General features: G+C 39.8%; 1 protein-coding gene across 3 annotated transcripts in view; it reads left to right on the top strand.

The window, feature by feature from the left end:
* Positions 1-4,087: 4,087 nt before the first annotated feature.
* Positions 4,088-19,826, top strand: part of MOCOS (molybdenum cofactor sulfurase) — a 211,579-nt gene continuing 195,840 nt past the window's right edge. For 2 of the 3 annotated variants that reach the window (XM_030265788.4, XM_072924394.1), the window contains exon 1: positions 4,088-4,332. In XM_030265788.4, coding sequence (XP_030121648.4) covers positions 4,209-4,332 — 124 coding nt within the window. In that variant the 5' untranslated portion in view covers positions 4,088-4,208. The remainder of the gene's footprint in view (positions 4,333-19,826) is intronic. The other variant, XM_072924395.1, reaches the window with a different exon arrangement.

The raw sequence follows: 19,826 nt of genomic DNA, 5'->3' as shown, positions 1-19,826 counted from the left end.
CCATCACTTGATACTTGTTAATTTTTTCAGGAATGGGGATCTGTCTCAGGATTCACCATTGGTAGGCAAGGATTAGCCAATTTTAAAGACAGCTAAAAAAGAAGGTGTGCTGCAAATAGGCTGGAGGAAGAAGTGGGAAGCACATGTAGGCTGAAGCTATGAGGAAGTGGTGAACTTTAGTTGAATGGGAGGAACTGAGAGGCAACCCATCCTACCTGCCCCACCAAATCATTGTGGCACCTGTGTTTCTGCTCAAGCTTCTTGCATGACCTGTCCTGCTGGCTCAGGAGTCTTATCTATTTGCTGATCTGGATTTGTTGAGAAATGCTGGCCCTCACAGGCGAATGATTAAGGCATGTGGCTGTACAGTCCTGGAAGTGGTTGACCACAATGGACTGGAGGATGCAGAGGCTTACAGGGTAATTATGACTCTGCCAGTGCTGTGTCCTTCCCACTGCACTCTGCAGTGGTGTGAGGGGTCGCTTCCCTGTCTGCTCTCACATTTCCTTCCGGCAGCGCTTCTCCTCAGCTATTGAGGAGGCACTAAGTACCTATGGCTGCTCTTAGTGGTAGTGTTGGAGGATATGCAGCAAGGGACAGCTTTCTCAGTGATTCTTCTGCTAATAAGTTATTTAGGAATAAACCCCAAGTCTCATGGCAACGTCTTCATGACCTTACTTCAGAGCTGGAGTTAGTGTTTTGGATGATAAAACATTTTCTGTTTTTCAAATCAACAGATTCCTTCCACTTAAGTCACCAAAACTGTATTTTTATGTTTGTTTTTGCTACAACTGGAGCACAATTGCTGGGGAGTTGTGTACGTAAGGTCCTGATTTTCACTTCTTTTTTCTCTGAGTGAAAGATTGCCACAGACCAAATGTCTAAACAGTTCACAATGACACCTCTAATCCTGATAAGAAATTTGGCCATTTTCATTCCTAAAGACAACCATCTACGTGCAAAACAGAATACCAGGTATCAGTGAAGAAGTCTTGTATTTTTCTTGAGCATAGTTTGGTTTTTGTGGTTTTGTTGATTTTGGGTTTTTGGTTTGGTTTTTTTTGTTTTTGTTTTTTGGGGTTTTTTGGTTTTTTTTTTTTTTTTGAACAGGAATAAACTAACAGTTATAATCTTGACTTTGGCTCTGTGTGCTGTAGTAGCTGTTTTAAAGCTGGTGGTCTCAAAGAGCTATACAATAAGTGGAATTTTTGTAACTAATTGTAAGCATATTCTGATTTAGATAAAATTTTCCTTGTAGTCAACAAAGCCAAAAATCAAACTGTTTACAGTTAGTAAGCAACAGCATCAGAGTTCTGATCCTACACATTTTTCCAGATCAACCAGTTAATTAGAGACTGGAGCACTGTGTGCATACATTTTGCTCATTGTGTCTACAATGAGCAAAGCAGTGTTTTATTGTTCCATGATGCAACACACAAAAGAATGTATCAGGGTGAACTAAATTTTGCATATAATGAATAAACGAGAAAGGTTATGTCAGTCCTAAACATGTAACAAGTGTAATCTGGGCTGCAATGAGTTAATAATGCCTTTCCTAACACAGAAGAACAAAGGTGAGACTGTGCCTGTGCTGACGTCAGTGCAATCATTTAATGGCTGTAGCATTCATTTCCACTAGTGCTTTCAGTGTCAGTGGAGGATCAAAGACAATCTGGCTTTCTGCTGGCAAAAGTTCTGCCAGAGAGCAATACTCCCCCCTTCTAAGACCTATTTTGCAGTTTTCACATATACTACATTATGTTGGTTCTTATTATTCTGCATGCTTCCCATTACATGATTCCAAACTGCTCAACCCTTTAATACAATATCCAATCATGCCCATAAGCTCTGGCTCACAGTTTTCAAGAATTAATATCTAAAGCTCCTACAAGGAAGGGATACTGTCCCCTGCCCATACAGTAGACTGAGGCAGAGACAAAGCCCTAGCTCTTGGCCTTCTACAGCATTAGTCTGTGTATTTTATACCAGCCTTGTCAGTAAAGCTTTGTCAAAGCAGAACACTGTAAGATGTGCCTTGGGATAGTCCTGTTGTGGTTAGGCAAGCTGGGTGTGACCAAGTTCAGAGCTGAAAGTTGTGGCTTCATGTTGAAATTCTATGAAATCTCCAGCTTTTACCTCAGAAATAGAGTTAACAGTAAAGCCTATTTTTTTAGATGTTATACTAATCATCAAACACAAAAACTTCTATACTGACGCTGAGTGATCTGAATGCCTCTTGTTATTTAAAGACTCTGGTCAGCCTTTATGATGGATTGACTAAGCACTTAATTGGAAACTCAATAATCGGTGATCATCACAAGGCTACATACAGTGTGCAAACAGAGCACATTCCCAGTTAGTACTGTCTCCATGTTTGTGTTAGTTCCAAAGGACTATTCTTCAAAAATCAGGACAAAGAAAGAGACAAATCAATTGTGAGGGACCATATTTACATAAAATTGTGAGTGGAAGTTAGGTCTTCAAGACATATTTATTGTAAGATCAGAAAGCTGCATTTTGTCATCTGTTTTGATGGGGAAAACTTGTTTCAATAAGGGATTGAAACAACTATTTGATGCAAACAATATGCGCAAATGGTGAGGGAATTGTGCATAGCAATCAATACAAATAAATCGCTCTGTAAATTGATAACAGGAAGCTAGAAATAGTAAGGAAAATCCATAGCAGATATTTTCTACATATACTTGCAATAAAAAATCAATCATAGTGATGGCATAAGTTCTCCTAAATTGCAATGCATAAACTGTTAAAATAATTTTTAAAAAGCTATTTCGTGCAAGGTTTTTGTTTGCTTGTTTTGTTGTTTTGTTTTGTTTTTTTAAAGTGACTTCAAGAGATCAGCCAAGAACATTGCTCCACTTGATAGCTACTGTTCTTTTTTTTTTCCTCAGTGGTGCTTTGTTCATCTGGAATGAAATGTTTAAGGTGTAACTTAGTTGGCAATTAGTTTCAATAAAATCATCGGCTGGCTGAAAGGTGTACAAGTGTCACCTGAGGATGTCATACACTGTATACCTACCCCAAGCATGAACAGAGAGTCAGGGTCAAACACATGTTTATAGTGTTATATAGCAGATAGAAATATATGCCCTAAAGCCAGGGCTATGTGTTTAAATTAGACAAAAAATCTTAATATATAAAGCAGGGGGCACATTAGCATGCTATATTTAATGTTAGTCTTATTTTATAATTTTTTACATGGTTTTATTTCAGTACCACTTTTTAAGTGCAAATCTTTAGAGTTCAGTTTGGGCTGAATTTTGTTCTGTGTAGTTTCCCATTTCACTGATATCCCACTAGTAGTATTTCAAACAATCTAATGAGAGTCTGCCTTACCAGTTTGCGGATGTAGGTCCATCCTAATGTGCAGTTTTATTTTGGTATTGAACTAACTTTGAAGGTCATGTAATGCTCTGCAGATTGCAGAGCTGTAAGTAGAAAAATTTAGTGAGTAGTATGTCAGGAAAAAAATTAATGTGAAAACAGCATAACAAAACAACAAAAAAACCCAAATGAAACCCAACAATGGAACAACAATGAAAGAAATAAAAACCTCAACAAACACATTCCTTTGGTTATGAATTTTTTTTTTTTTTTTTGGATTATGTATATGGTTATAGTTTATCTGACAAAGCAGAGGGTTTTTCAGGAATGGTTTTCACATGGGACAATACCCCTGGGGACCAGCCCATTCCACAACTCTGACTTTGGCCCGTGGTACTTTGCACAGCTTCTATGGCCAAGAGAGCCAGCTCGACATGATGCAGGAGTACTGTACACCAAGTGCAAGGTATGAGCAAGTGACCTCTATTATTAGCAGCAATGGAAGTGGCAGCAAGGGAAATCTGAGCTTGAACTGGAAAATTTTAGGGGAGAGAGATTTCCATAAAGAATTTTCAACAGCATGCCGCAACAGAAGGGTACACTTGTTGCTATCACCCGCAAACCGATCTCCCGGCGCTTCGGGAGAGGTCTTCCTTACGGGAAACTCCTCCCTGTGCCAGCGCAGCGCCCGGCTCAGCCGCGGCCGGACCGGCCCCGGCGCATGTGGGGCGGGCGGCGGGCGGGGCAGATCGGCCGGGCCGGGCCGTGCCGAGCCGAGCGGGCCGGAGCGCAGCGGCCGGGGAGGCTCCGCTACCGCAGAGCCGCGCTGCTCCCCGCGCCGGGCCCTGCGTGCCCGGGGAGCCATGGCCGGGCAGCCGCTCTCCTTCCGCGCCTTCTGCGCCGCCCGCCCCGCCGGCTGCGAGTACGGCTACGGGCACGGGGACGGGCTGGGCGCGCTGCGGGACCGCGAGTTCCCCCGGCTCCGAGGTACCGCGGGCGGGCCGGGGGCGGGCCGGGGCGGGGGCGGCCGGGCCAGTCGCAGCTCCGATCGGCCCCGGCGGGAGGGCTCTGGGGCGGGAAGCGGCGGCAGGGGCGGGGCGCTGGGCTCGGCGCGCTGCCGTGACTTCTGCGGCACGGTCAGCAGGCAAGAGGCCGCTCTCCCTCTCCTTCCTGCGGTCCCTGTCCTCCTCCCTCTGGCACAAAAGCCTCAAAAGTGCCATGGGTTCAATAACAGGATTTATATGGATATGAAGAGGGGAGTTGAGAGGGTACCGTTATTATTATAATAGTAAATCAGCCCATTGCTAGTGAAAGCTTATAGTTAGGTATTTGTGAACTGCATTTACTTTTATAGGTTTTATTTACCATCCCCACAGCATTCAACACCCTTGTGCATTCTACTTCAAGTATAATCGTGATGGTTATATGATTATATGAATGTAATTTGTTCTGTTTAAAGAAGTATTAATGCTTATGATATTGGCATTTCAGAAATATTATGACAAAAAGCTCCAGGTAGAGAGTGGAAATAACTAGCATCAGTTTGGATTCCCCATAACTGTTATTTAGGCCCCTGTTTCTCTTGAGAGGCTTATGTTACTGCTCGTTTTATTTTTTGTAATTTCATGAATTTTTGTGATTGAATACAAGAGTGGGCTTTCTCACCCATGGGTATTTAGATTAAATGGAGCTATACTTGGCCTCTAGAGGAACGTGAGAAAATCTTAAGCAGCACTTTGAAGAACTTGAAGATTTAGTAAGTCAGTGTTACAGTCTGTTATTAGACGTAGTAGTTGCACCAGTGAAAAATGGAAGAAAAGAAGTTTCTTGTCCAAAATTTAGGCTTAAATTCTGAAGTGTCTATTTTGTAACTGAAACATTGTTTAGGCCTTTAAGCAGATGAGTTTTCAAAACTCTCAAGAATTAGGCTAATTTCTCAGTGGCTTCCTAGTTTTAAAATAAAGTGTATCTGTCAATTAATGATGTCTGGTTCCCAAAGGGAGGTTACTGCAAAAGCAGAGCATTAGGAGATTTCCTCCATATGAAAATGTTTTTGCTAATGTAGTCTTCAGAGTTGCACAGCCTGCTGAAATAAGATGTAGATGGAAAGGTATCTACAGATATTAGACTATTTCTAGAAAGAGATGAACAAATACAGGGCATAAATTAGAATATTCAATAACATTAGCTGTGTGAAATCACATAATCAGCTATGGTGAGGTGACCCAGGTTCCAAAATCCTTCTGTCTTTTGATTTCCCACTTGGAATTTTAAGATGTTATCCAGTTAATGAGTTGTCATCCATTCATCTTGCAAGCTTTTTCCTTCTGTGAGGAAACTCAGTGTTGGTGAGGAAATGTAACTGCTTGCTGTGCATGCACGTGATCTCCTGTTGGGGACTTCTTGTCTGACAAACAGCAACATGTTTCTGGTCAGGAACTGGTGCCTTCAAGTGATGCCACCAATGCCAAATGAAAGGTGGCCAGGGACAGCTTCCTAGGCCTAGTGTCCCCTGCCTAACACATCTCTTGGTCTCAAAGCTGATTAATTGGACTAGTCTAGGACAGACTCCAGGAACTGGCTGTCAGCAGTGTGGACGAGAAGCACACTGTTTGTATTTATTTACTGGCCTTCTTTTATTTAGTTGTGTATCCTCACTTGCCAGAGGTCTCAAGATGCTGACATTGATGTAATGAGAAGTCTTTTAAAGCTCTCAGATTTATTGTCTTGCAGAAACAAGGCAAAGAAAGAGTAGTTAATGTACAGGTTGGTGGCAGCAATAGTAAATAAAGAAAGCTTTATTTAGTGACTTACAAAAATTAGCATTTAGCTGCTCGAGCATTCTCAATGGCCTGCCAGAAAATGTAGGTTGCAGGATGAAGTAGAAGTTTTATATCTCTGGTGGCCTTGGATCAACTCTCTGGTTATGTCCTGATTGTACAAACAGTGATTCACTATAGGAACTTCTACCTGTTCTTGGTGTTGATCTCTGCTCTGTGTTTCCCTACTACACAAAGCTGCTGCAGTTTTGTCCCTTCTAGTAAAAGCAAGTCTTAACTAGTTCCACTGGGCAAAAGAAAACGTGCTATTTTAGGGAATTAATAGGAATCATAGAATTGTAGAATGGTTTGGGTGGGAAGGGACCTTAAAGATTATCTAGTTCCAACCCCCCCACCATGGAAACGGATACCTTCCACTAGACCAAGTCACTGAAAGCCCCACCCAGGCTGGCCCTGAACACCTCCGGGGATGGGGAGTCCACAACATATCCAGGTGACCTGTTTCAGTCCCTCACTCCCCTTATGGTAAATAATTTCTTCCAAACAGCTAATCTAAACCTACTCTCTTCCAGTTTGAATCCATTCCGTCTTGTTCTGTGAGTACATGCCCTCTCCACCTCTCCTATAAGCCACCTTTAGGTAGTGGAAGGGGCTACAAGGTCTCCCTGGAGCCTTCTCTTTTCCAGGCCGAACAGCCTCACTCTCTCAGCCTGTGCCCTGTTTATTTGGGTCATGCCTTAAAGATCTTTCAGTCATCAAAGCTGGTTAAAAATCCAGATTTTGCAGCTCACTTTTTGTGTGAACAGAATCTTTGGAGTCCCCTTCTGGATACCCATGAATTAAGCCTAATGTTTGATTTAGAAAGTGTCATTTTTTTTTTAATGAACATTATGTGGTAGTAATTATTGCGTATCAATATATTCACTTTTTCCCGATTACTAATGTTTTGTGGCGTCCACTAAGGATATGTTGCGCAAATGGTGTTCCTGGGGAAGGCAGAAATCTTTTCTGTGTTACAGACCATTGCTTACATGGTGCTGGTGCTTCTGTTGTAGCTTTAGTATGAGTAGTTGCACAGGTACCTATTGAGCAGAAGGTGCAAAAGATGTCTGAAGGGAGCACCAGCTTAGCTACCAGGCATACTGTGAAGCCAGGATTTCTCAAAGGTGGCCCACCTGTATCAAGTCTTGGGGAGTTTCACTCTTAGCTCCATCAGAAGGAAAGTAGGGTTCATACTCAGTGTGTTGGGGATTTCCCCTTCAGGTTTTGTGAAGAGATAGAAAGAACTACTTTACTTCCTCAAACCAGCAGGGGTCTGCCTGTTTTGGCACAGAAGCCTTAAATTTTCCCTTTTAAGCCAAAGTTTATCTTTGCGTCTGTAATTCAAAGGCTGTTAGCTGATGACTAGAGCAGCCCTTTCTAAAAATATATGTGGAGTCTGTGAAACAGATAGTTGTTTCACAGGCAGCAGCGTATGTGCAATATGTGACCTTGACTTTAATCTTGTGAACAGCGTACCCTTATCTGCAGTGTAGGATTTTAAATTGTGCTTTAGAAACAGATAAAGAAATCAGCAAGAGTTTATAGGTTCTGTTGTTAAGTAATGGGGATGAATATGCTTCTGTGATGTTTATCATAGCAAGGAAAATACCAGGTTCAGTTTGTATCATGGTTTTAAAGAGGAAAAAGCTGACGTGATTTGGATGCAGCATTTAATCACAAGATACCTTTCCATTTTAAGTTGTGTGCCAGTATTCTTGTCTAATATAGCTGTGGTAGTTCAGTGGGAGCATTCAAGAGCAGTAGGCAGTGGATATTCATTCTTCAGATAAAAACCAGCATGTAATAGGAATCTGGTATTCTTTAAGGGGTTCTGACTATTTGAAGACAGTCTTTAGGTGAGCTTGAGATGGACTGTCCCATTTAATGTCAAATCAGTCACTGTCCTGTACTTCAACATCATGCCTTACCTTAGTAGTATGAACATTCATGGTATTTGTGATTACATACAACTAACAATAATAACAAAATTTTTCTGTTAAACAAAGAGGAAAGGCAGACTGAGCTTTGAGTAACAGAATTGGACTTTGTTTCTTTGGGACTCAAATTATGTCTCATGAACTGGTCACCTGTACAAGGGCTTATTGTACTGTTCACTTAAAGAATAGCTGGGTTTTGGATCTGACTTTACACAAAAATAAGTCTATTTTTACTCTTATTGCTGGTAATTGTTTGTGTGGTGACTTTTCCTGTGAGTAGGAGAATGTGAAAAGCAGATCTCTGTGTGCTGCAGTTAAGTCCTCAGCAGCTCGGTTAGCAAAGTTCATCTCTGTCCTCTGAGAACAGAAGTCTATCTGTTTTGTCACCCTTAGGGTAATCTAGTGTTCTTTTGGGTGAACTTCAGAAGTAAGAAATACATTCTAGTGTGTCAGCTTGGAGTGATTTTGTTGATAAGTAGCTGATGCTCACACTTTATTAAACTTGTGAAGATGAGTGGACTGTGAGCCTCAAGAGTCATGCTCACCTCATGTAGGCTTGCCTTGTCAACCAGAAATTCTACCAGTCTTGTGCCTGAGGCTTTTACTTTATTTTGGAAAAAAAAAAGGAAAAGAAAAAATTTTGCATCCTAAAATGACTGCTTTTGAGGGGGTTGACTTGCTTATTTGTTTTGTTTTGCTTTTTATAAGACTATTCTGTTCGATCTTGTAGTTATGTTCCATATGGGTACACGTTACTTTGCTGATTTCTTAACTATTAATAGTTTTTATCTGTGGATGAATCTTTTCCTTTTAATCTCATTTTTTTTCTTATTCTTGAAGACTAAGTGACTGAGTTTTCAGCAAACCTTTGAGTTCTTTGAGCAATATTGGTCCCTGACCAAGTAGGCAAATTTGATCTTATTTTTTAAAAAACAGTTTGATAGTGAGGGATAAGTTTATTTTAATTAATTTTTGCCTGAAGACTATCATAAACCAGAAACAAGACGTGTGCCATTTTATGGTCAGGTGCAGTGCTACTGTGAATTTCCTGAAGCACACCCACCCATTGCTGGCCAGAGTTGATACAGCATCTCCTGAAAAGGACAAAGTATTTCTCCCACATGCAGATACTGGCATATGTTAATATAAATCCAGTGCTTGCCTCTCCCACACAAAGGCAGCAAAAGCAATGTGTAGGGGAAGGATGAGGCTGCTTTTTGTTATCTCACTGGAAAATCCTGTGCAGCCTAGAAGAGATGCTAATTGTGCTGGAGAATAAGTCTGAGTTTCCTTATCTCTAGCTCATCCTGAACAGAGGAAAAATTTTGTAAACCTTTCCATTTGGTGTTTAAAGCTGAGAGCTCTGCTTTCTACCACTGTCCAGGCCTTTTCACTCTCCTCAGTGGCTGTGAGATCTCTGGTAACCTGCTCGTGTTCTCTGTAGCCTCTTCACCAGAATGTGATTTGATTTTGTGAAACACCTATTTATTTTTATTTGGAGGGAAAAAGAAAGAAAAAGATGTTATCTTTATCAAAGGAAGCTGCTGTTTGGACAGTCTGAAATGCTAAAAGGCATCTGGGAAGATGAATTTAGTGGGTGGCGAAGCTAATGTAAAAATAAGCTGTAGTATGGGAAGTGTAACTGCACAGCTAATGACAGTTGTTTTGTAAAAATAAAATATACATATACATTATGCCAGGAAGCCTTAACACTTCCTGGTGATTTCAAGTCAGCAACAGTTATCTACATAAGGTCTTATCTAGAGAATTGATATTGAAGAGGAAGCGTGTGTTGAGCATAAAGTATGTTTACTCCCAAATGCAATAACAATAGCTGTGTGTTAGTTTCATATGTTTTCCTCTCCTTAGACAGAAGTAACAAGTAGTGTTAAGGAATTCCTTACATTGCATTTCAGGGTTCATAAGATGGTCTACTCTGTGCAGGACTGATCTTTCCGTTGCTGTTAATGATGGACATAGCTCTAAATGAAGGGTAGTCAATGATATTGTCATTGTAATATTTCAGCATGGAAAACAGTTTTAGTTACTTTAAAGTCTAGTCAGTGGAAAAAAAAGAAATGCGGAGCAGGAAAGCAGTCCCAAACCCTATAAATTTGATACAGCTGACATGAACTCCAAGTATTCAGTGGTATGTTAGAAATAAATAATTAATCAGTTGGGACTAGATTCTTTAGAAGAAGAAATAATCATATATAGACATTAGATTTTTTAAGTCAATATGTAGATGTGAAAAAATATTAGATTTGGGAAGATAATTTATGTAACTTCACAGATGCTGCAGGGTATCAGCCACCCATTTTCTAAAAAGTTGCACTTTTAATTAAAAGATACATTATCTCCTAAATTAATGCATGTACAAGATGTATATTAGTATTTGAAAGCATTGAAACAGGCGGATGTTCTACTTAGAAGAGCACAAGAGGTTTTTTTATCTCTTACTCAAAAATTGGAAAAGCACCACTGTCTTTTTCCTACAAAATACCACATCAGTGGTGTTTTCTGTTGTGGTAACTGGGAGTGGGGCTGAACCTCATCCCCAGTGGGCTACAGGTGTGCAGGACAGGTGAGCAGCATTGGAGGTGATGGGACATGCAGTGCTGATGTGTGCTGACCAATCACCACAGGGTGCAGAGGGCATGTAAGATGAAGGGTATAAAAGGTTGGACTGAATAGTATAGCAGTAAAGGGCTGCAGATGCTTGAAGTCTTCTTTGGTGTTAGTTGTGCCTCTACTGTAGTCTCAACATCTTTCTTCCTTCTGTTGCTTTTGTGTCCTGTTAGAGTCTTGTGTTTGTCCTCTTAGGTTGTTGTGATGTTGCCTTATGTGAGGTGTGTGTTGATTTCTTCCCAGCCTATTTCTATATGTTTCTGTGTGATCATTGACTTTTTTTTAGTGTTAAATATAAGATTATTAATTAACGAGTGTTTGTATGTATGTTTCCAGCAGAGACAATCTGATTCTGGTGCTCCTGCACTTATACTGGAATTTCTTCTGCCAAATCATAACCTGGAACCTGATGCCCTTGAAATTTCCATTAAATGTTAGGATATGAGTTCCCATTTCTGCACTGCTTGTTAGAATTCAGGTGTGCTCCCTGTGTAAGGACAAACAGACAAAGAGAGAGGTGAGCGGTCAGTTGTTGTTGTTCATCTTGATTCATTGCGTGCTTGGTATCAGAGAGATGCTGCAGAGGCATTGCTTGGATGTGAAGAGACTGTCATTGAATTCAGGAAGGCCATACTGCAGAGTACTGCAAATAAAAAGCATTTTACTATGCTTTTTACTGCATAGTAAAAAGCAGTGATATGAGATTGATAAATATGTGGACAGCGCAGTATGCTTGGAGAACAGGAAGGCAGTAGGATGCTTAACTCGGAGAGGATATTTAGGAAGTAGGATAAGCATCTAAATGCCTCAGGCTACCTATAACTTCTTGTTCTTGGCCCAAGCCATCAATGCAGATGTTTTCCTTTGTGTGACACTAAAGTACTCGTAAGGTGGGTTGTTTTTTTTTTTTTTTTTTTTTTTTGCTTCCCTGAACTTGCAAAGGGGGCTAAAACAAAATAAGATTCTATTTAAGAATATCTCAGCTTGGGGTTGGTATAATTATTTTCTCTTCCTAAGTTAATCATGCTGTTGGTGTTACCATGTCTGCCTGTTGAGAACCACTGACTGGTTTCTGTCACATTTGGTAGAAGGGCATGTGTTCTGAGAAGGCAACTAGGAAAAGGGTGCTGTCAAGACTGAAGGTATAGAAGGGCAGGGAGGTGTAAAGACAGGCCACAAAGCATTCAGAAGTCAGACTTAATAAGTTTAATTGCTAGTGAGTCAAGTTGTTAGGATCCTGGCAGTATTTGTATCAGGCCAGATGGATCCTGTGCCTTTGTTCTCTTTGCCCCTTCACCTTCTGCTGTGCTGTAGAGAAGTGATGGTCTGTGAGATGCCTGCAGTGGGAACGTGACCCCAGCTAGGCAGCTATTGTGAGAGTGGCATGCAGGAAAGTGCGAAGTTGCTTTTTTTTTTTTTTTCCCAGTATGTGAAATACATGCATTAAATTGGAAGGCAATTACTGCTCCACAGCCTTCTATTTCTCCTTCTTGCTTTCAGCATTGTCCTGACTCACTCATGATTCCTTGTAGCAGCCATGGGAATATGGCTTTCACATGAGAAGTAAGCAACAGCTGTTTCTGTGCTTATTCAGATTAGTCCCTGGAGCACCAGGATCTAAAATGCTTTTAAAAGAAAGCTAAGAACATGACTGGACAGGGGTTTTGTCACAGTCTTCCTAAAAGAGAGAGAGGTGATCACAAGGATGTGATATTTTGGTGACATCGTTAGCTGTGAGGGATGGTTATACAACTAAGCTTATTTCTTCTGCCATGTACAAAATAATATTCCAAATTAAAATTTAGAAAGATGACAGGAAGCTTATTTGAAGAAATATTCATTAATTAAATTAATGGTGTATGAATTAATTTCATTACTGCACAATTAAACACCAAATATCACTGTGTGTACCCTTTTGCAAACTTATGAACGGGTCAGGTGAAGCTACACAGTCATCAGAAAGTTTTTCCCGTAATTTCTTGCAGAGGAAGAAATAGAAGCCCAGGATTTTTTACATGTTTATGTTCATGCCACACAGCACATTAAACATGTCATAATTCAGTAATTTGGAACTGATGATATCAGCAATGCATTCCAGCATATGTTGCCTTTCTTTAGAAAAAAGGAAGGAAAAAAAAAAGTTTGTACTGCTGTTGAGTATAATACCTTGTTCATCTGCTGTGCCATTCATTTCCCAATTTACTGAAGAATGTAGCTTATTAAATGTGTCTCAGAGTTGCATTTTTATTATTTGTATGCCTGCCTATAGTTTCTTTTAATGTTAAACAGAATTGTTCAAAACCAAAATGTTACTTGGTTGCTCTGGCAGAATGCAACTTTCTTTAAATCTGTCATTGTCTTTGGTTCATCACACACTAGGAAAATATTTCTTATGTATTTAATCAATTTAGGCATGTGTAAGCCCAGTGAGCAGAGTGACATTTCTTTCTGTAATACCTTGTCCAATCTCAGTTGTGATGGACAATTTGCTTTGATAATGCACCTTGCCTTCTCATGAGACTGGATAAAAAAAGATAAATGAAAGTGGATACCTAGCAAGAATTCCCTACCTAGCAGACTGAATCACCCAAAATTAAAGACTGCATGAAGAAGAAGCCTTTACCATCCACAGACATGTTGATTTTTCCTCCCCACACACAAACTCGCTGGTATTGCTTATTTGGGAAGCTGACCAAACTCATGTTTGGACAAAACTGTATGCAGGTAATTCATGTGTTCACAACAAATGAAGCATTTGATTAATAAGTAAGTTCCCAAAGAATGCAAATTCCTCAGAAGTAACGTATTTTTGGCAAGCATTGGAACTGGCTGCTCAGGGAGGTGGTGGAGTCAACATCCCTGGAGGTGTTCAAGAAATGACTGGACTGTAGTACTGTGCTGTGCTTTAGTTGACAAAGTGGGGATTGGTCACAGTTTGGAGTAGATGACCTTGAAAGTCTTTTTCAACCGTAAAAATTCTATAGTTCTTTGATATCATGGAAGGTTTTCATGAAGTGTAGCAATATGATAATGTTCCTCTTCTTACTACCTTAGCATGGATGCTTTGTGACAGGTACAGTGCTGCCAACACAGCCTGATATCATAAATGTGGGAGGATTCTTTGCCCTTCTAAAAAGGAGATAATTTAATACCACTATAAGTGCATGAAAATACGTGCCATTTAAATTCATCAGAAGTGACTTGGAAGACTTGGACTACATAAGAAATAAACTAAAAACCATGTAAGCTATGATTTGGGTAGCATGAAATTACATGCAAGAGACATTAAAATGCAAAAATAACCTTTAAGGGATGACTCAAAAGGTGTACTTTTAAGATAGACTAAGGAAATAAGTGTGTGACATCTCTGAACTGCATGGCAGCTCACTTTTCCTGAGAATACAGCAGCCCATTTGACTGGGACCCACAAACTCCTTTCCAGTTAGTTTTTTCTATTTCTGGTATTCCTGAGGTGCCTGTCCCTGACAGATTTTTTTTTTTTTTTTTTTTTTTTGGTAATGAAATGGAGCCCTCTTTTTACAAATAATTAGCTTTTTAGTTACCATTTGATCTGTGAATTGTCTTAGTATCACTCCAAACTCACCAAGAGCAGAAATACAGAAGGGAGAAAATTGTGACAGTTGTTAAAGGAAAATCACATCCTGCATATATTACATACTCCCAAAAGCAAATTAAATTGCAAAGCTGGAGTCTTAATGAGAATCAGTCCCCTCCTTCCTCCTTTCTCCTTTCCTTTTTCCTTTCCTACAGTTACAAATCTGAGGGTTTTTTTTTTTGATAAATGAGATGTGGATTTCAGTGAAACTATTCAAAATTCATGCTCAGTGAAGCTCTCAAAACTGAAATTTGATTAAAAAGTCATGGCACCAGCAGCTTTATCTGTTCTTTGTCCTTCAGGGTCACTTTCAGAGTAATAGGTTAACTTGTCTAATGATCAAGACAAGTTAATTTTTGTAATTAACAAAATATTAATTTGTTTTTCTTCTGCAGAAAGAGTAAAGGTTCTGATTTTGGGTTACATGGAAATTTAGCTTGTCATCAATTAGAATAGCAGCTATTGGTGTACTTGAACATAGCTAATGACTCTACAGCATGGTTCTCCTGTGTACAGAACACTGCAGCTGTAGCTCCAACATAAAGGAACTCTATTCCTTGGGAAGCACCTTTTTTCATTTCAGATACTAACAATTTAGGATTTGTTGCTGTTAAATATTTTCCTTGAGAGGGGTTGATGAGGAGTTCCAGTCACTTCAGTTACATTCCTCAAAGCCTCTGAGCTGAAGAAGAGGTAGGGCATGAGGAAGGGGGAATGGGGCAGATGCCTGGGTGAAAAAATAAGCTTTTAAAATATTCATTATTCCTGTCACAAAGAGCTGTTTCAATAGTAACTTCAACAGCTTATTGTAAAGTTGAGCTTTAAACTTTCCATCCTCTATTTCTGTATAGGTGTAAGTGTATTTGTTTGGAAAATTGAATTTAAACTGATCTTTAGTCATGAACTACAGCTTGGAAAGAAACCAGACTTCTGTTAATGATTGAGAAAGTCATGATAGGGTTGTTAGGAGTTGCCTCATGTTCAGGCTTGGTGAAGCTCAACTGCAGAGCACAGGAAGCATCACTGCACCACAGGGCTATGGAACCAGGGCTGCCTTCTAGTGAGCACTGACATGGCCCCAGCTTCTTCTGATCTACTGGGAGAGACTGGAGAACAGGAGACAAACCCTTCATATGGCACTGTGGGCAACCTCCTTGAGATGTAGGGTTTGTAAAAACAAATCCTTCCTCCATCTCTTGTTTTTCAATATCATCTTGCCCAGAGGATAAGGCTACACCAGTAAAATGCTCTCTAGGGATTGAAGACATCTACTTCTCTCTCTTACAGCTCATCCTCTTGGTTGTCCTTAGACGCCTGTAATAGTATGATGTTGAGTACTTTGTGAATGATGAAAAAGTATAAATCCTAGTGAGCGAGTTCAATACTTAATTTTTTGTGACTTTCCATCTGGTGTTTTTCAAGGTTTGGAGGTCTTCCCCTCTCAGCCACCCCAGTGTCAAATTTAAAAACCGGCTTTTGTTGGAATATTTATGTCTTGATTAAAAATAATGAAAGGCAAATCAGGCTTTTTTGATAATGGGTGCTAAAGTAACCCATTAAAAAATATATTAAAACATCTTTTCCTTTGGATATTGAGTTCGCAGTGTGTAATGCTTGTTTGAAGGCACTCAGTCGATTATCCAGGTTTTGCATCACTGAGCGTGACGGCTCCTGTGAGATTAAAGAGCTGTTACCATCAGAACTCTATTCAGCTTTTCTTTCATTTCTGCAAGTACAGAGGAGGAAGGTGTACTTGTAAAGTGTCACAATGATTACATTGCAATGCTTTCTGGATAAACTTTAGGGCCACTGAAGTGGGGCAAACAGTACCAAGTAACCTCATGACAGCTGTCATGTCTCCAGAAGTGTCTGATCAGATCTTCAAATCTGAATCTGGATACCTTGTGGATACATTCAGCCTCTAGTATCCATCACTTCTGTTTTCATCCATTCCAGTTGTAGGAATGTAATTGGGCACTAAACTAATCAAATGGCTGTTAATTTTAAATTACCTCTCCTAAATCTTTCAGATGAAATGATTTACAAAGAATGGGATATTCGGAAATTTTGGGGAAAACATGTTTTTTCCTAGTTCTCACTTCTTCAAATGCTTCCTAAATTTTATGTTCAAATACTGTATTGTGTATTTAAAAATTACTTGGATTGTTACATGTATTCACAGAAATCACAGAATGACCAGGTTGGAAGAGTCCAACCCATGCCTTAACACCTCAACTAAACCATGACACCAAGTGCCACATCCAGTCTTTTTGTAAACGCATCCAGGGATGGTGACTCTACCACCTCCCCAGGCAGACCATTACAGTACCTTATCACCCTTTCTGTAAAAAACTTTTTCCTAATATCCAACCTATATTTCCCTTGATGCAGCTTGAGACTGTGACCTCTTGTGCTGTCAGTTGCTGCCTGGTGAGAGACCATGCTATTGAAAAAGCGTAAGAATTTCTCAAATGAGTAAAACTGATATTTATAAAATAATTATTAAAATCTTCTTGATATGAGGGGTGAAGCATGGAAGGGAATCTCTTGGGTCTTTGACTTTAGTATAAGAGATTCTCTGTGTATGTGGTGTTTGCTTGATTGGTTGGTTTGTTTTATAATCTAGCTACATGACTTGGGGTCATTCTAGTCACTACGTATATACTTTTTTTTTGTTTGTTTGGGCATTCTTTTTTTGTTGTTGTTGTTTTAGAGTTTCTTTGGTTAGTTGGTTGGTTTGGTTTTTTTTTGGTTTGTTTTTTATTGTTTGAATTTCCCTGTAGTTGTAGAACAGAAATAGCTGACTGCAGAGGAGAAACTTTACTGTTTAGGTTTTTAATTCAAGTGAGATATAGCCAGTGTTGCATATGTTGAGTCTGCTTCACTGCAATGTGTATTCCACGTAGAATGATTCAGAAGAAAACACCAGTGTTGGGAAGGATACATAAGTATGATTAAGAACCACAATAGTACAGCCAGGATGAATATCATACCCCTTACTGGCTGGACAATAACCGTACCTACAGAGGGATTCAAAAGCCAAATGGACTGTTCCATCTCACCCCCCAGAATGTATGGTTCACCCCACATCTGTAACCCTCCCCTGAAACATCAAGTGTCTGTAACCCCATTGGCCCAAGTCCTGTTCCAGCCCACCTTGGAGCCCCCTTGAGAAGGGGCCCCTGAAGGGCCAGACTCCCTCTTGGATCTTCCCCTCCCCTCTTGGAACTTCCCCCTCCTGGATTCCCTGTTCCCGCCTTTGGCTCTCCCCTCCCCCATCACATCAGGCCCAACCACGTGCTGTGTCTAGCAGGGCCCCTCTCCATCCCGAATAAACCTTATCCTCCAAGAGCAACCAACAGAGATCTCTCGTCTGTATCCACCCAAACTGTCCATGGAACCCCTCAAACGTCTTTACACACCAGTCTACTCTAACACGTATAGTCTCTAGATATATGTTGGCTGGGGTTCCTGGCTAGTAGACAGTAGTATATTAGAAAAAAAGAAACACTAGAGAAAAAAATTTATATAGGGAAGAATCTATTCCTATCAAAACTGATTGTTTCTTGTTGTCTTTCCACTGAGTAGTCATTACAATGGGTATATATACAAATATAGACAAAAATATAAATAAATGGGTCTCTCTCTTTAAATCTGTGGATTTTACTCTCACTGTGGTGAGAACACAAAGCATCATCTTTCATAGCAGAAGGAAGAAAACTGTTTCAAATTGGAAGGGGAGTAGGGGAAAAAGAGTATGGAGTAGGCATGGGCAAAAAATTGCGCTTAATACCTTTCTTCTTGTTTCTCAGAAGAAAAGCAAAAAGAGAAGCCTGTAGTTTGCTCTGTAGGAAAAAAAAATACTCTCTGTACAGTGACTGATCTCACAAGGTTCACTTTATTCTAATTTTCTGTGGAGGCAAAGTACCAGATACGTGGTGTCTGTACAAAATATTGAGGAATACTTGCTTTCCATGTGGAAACAAACTTCCTCGATGCAGTTATCTTCCATGAAACCAGCATTCTGTGCAGCTGATTGCCTGGGCTCATTCTCAGTTTACTAGTGGGGAGCCATTCATTTTGTTATGGTGGTGACTATATGACATAATAGGGTTCATTTGCATTCCAGTATTTATGGCACAAGTTTGGAGAGGAGTTTTTGGAAGTAAGTAGATCTGGAGTGAAACATGTAGAACAAATTGTTGTATGCACTGAGTTACATTCATTCTTTGAGTTAACACTCTTTCAGGGTATTGTGACCCATATTTTTTCCCCATTAGTTGTTTGAATTTTTAATAGTCTAATTTGAAATGTGGCAGACAGATTGAGACATTTTACTGAACCAGATTTACAATAGTTGTGATATTACAGTTCCTTAGAAATTGGATCCTTCTTGAGGTAGCTGTAACTAAAGACACAAATGAGGGCACACTAACATACTAATTTTAAAATTAAGCTTTTTATTTAACCAATTTGATTTTGTTGTTCCTTTGCTTAGAGGTATGCTCCTTTCCCTTACAGTTTCCAAAGCCCTAAGCCCTACCTTGGCCTTTCTGTGCTCCACTAGGAACTTTTACTCACTATTTTAGAAAGTGGTATTGATGTATTTAGGTTTTTCCTGGTGAAAAATGTTCATGCAGTTTTGCTAAAAAGAAACAGAATTACAAGTTTATTTCATCTTAATAAGTAGCTTCAGAATGCAAGTTATGGGAACCAAATGTGCTATTGTTGCCTTAAACATACTTGCCTTGGGAAAATATGGTAATAAAATGTCTGACCACAAATTCAACAAAAAGTAGAAATTTTGAGGATATAAAAAGAACTCATTACAGGAGCTCAGTACTATGCTGAGATGTTACATCTAATTATAGCAACTCTGTATACCTCTAGTCTAGTCTGAGGATGTATTTTAAAATTAACAGTGCATAAGTTAGCTTTGAAATAACAACAAATTACTATTACTTTTCCAATTATGGTAATGCTGTTCATTATTAATTTGATAATTCATTGTCATAAATAATGCTCACTTCACTTAAAATTCCTCTCCATCCTCACTTCATGTTACGGAATCAGTCCCTGATTTTCTTCACTTGTGTAACTCTTCATGTGTCACCAGACATCCTCTGCCCGTGTAACAATGAGGGTGTTCAACCATCTGGTTTGCACATCATCTGTAGAAATAGTCTGTAAGGAAAGAGCAGCCTTTGGCCTGCCTAAGGAATTCCAGCAGCTCTAGCACTCCTGGGTGGCTGTGCTAGTTATGGAGGAGGCTCCACATTGCTACCCATACTTGGAATCCAGTCCTGTAGTCACTTCTGGAAGCAGTATATGCGTGTGTAGCTTTATCCAGGTAGCATTTTCAAGTACCTTGTGTCAGAAATTGAGTAAGATATGTTGTATGAACATTGTGTCTGGTCTTGTCATTTATTCAAGTATTATACAAGTATTACATATATATTGTGGGGGAAGACCTTGTTT

The sequence above is a fragment of the Taeniopygia guttata genome, chromosome 2, assembly GCF_048771995.1.
Source record: "Taeniopygia guttata chromosome 2, bTaeGut7.mat, whole genome shotgun sequence".
Classification (NCBI taxonomy): domain Eukaryota; kingdom Metazoa; phylum Chordata; class Aves; order Passeriformes; family Estrildidae; genus Taeniopygia; species Taeniopygia guttata.
The sequence above is the reverse complement of the archived record's forward strand: the minus strand, read 5'-3'. Positions and strand labels throughout refer to the sequence as shown.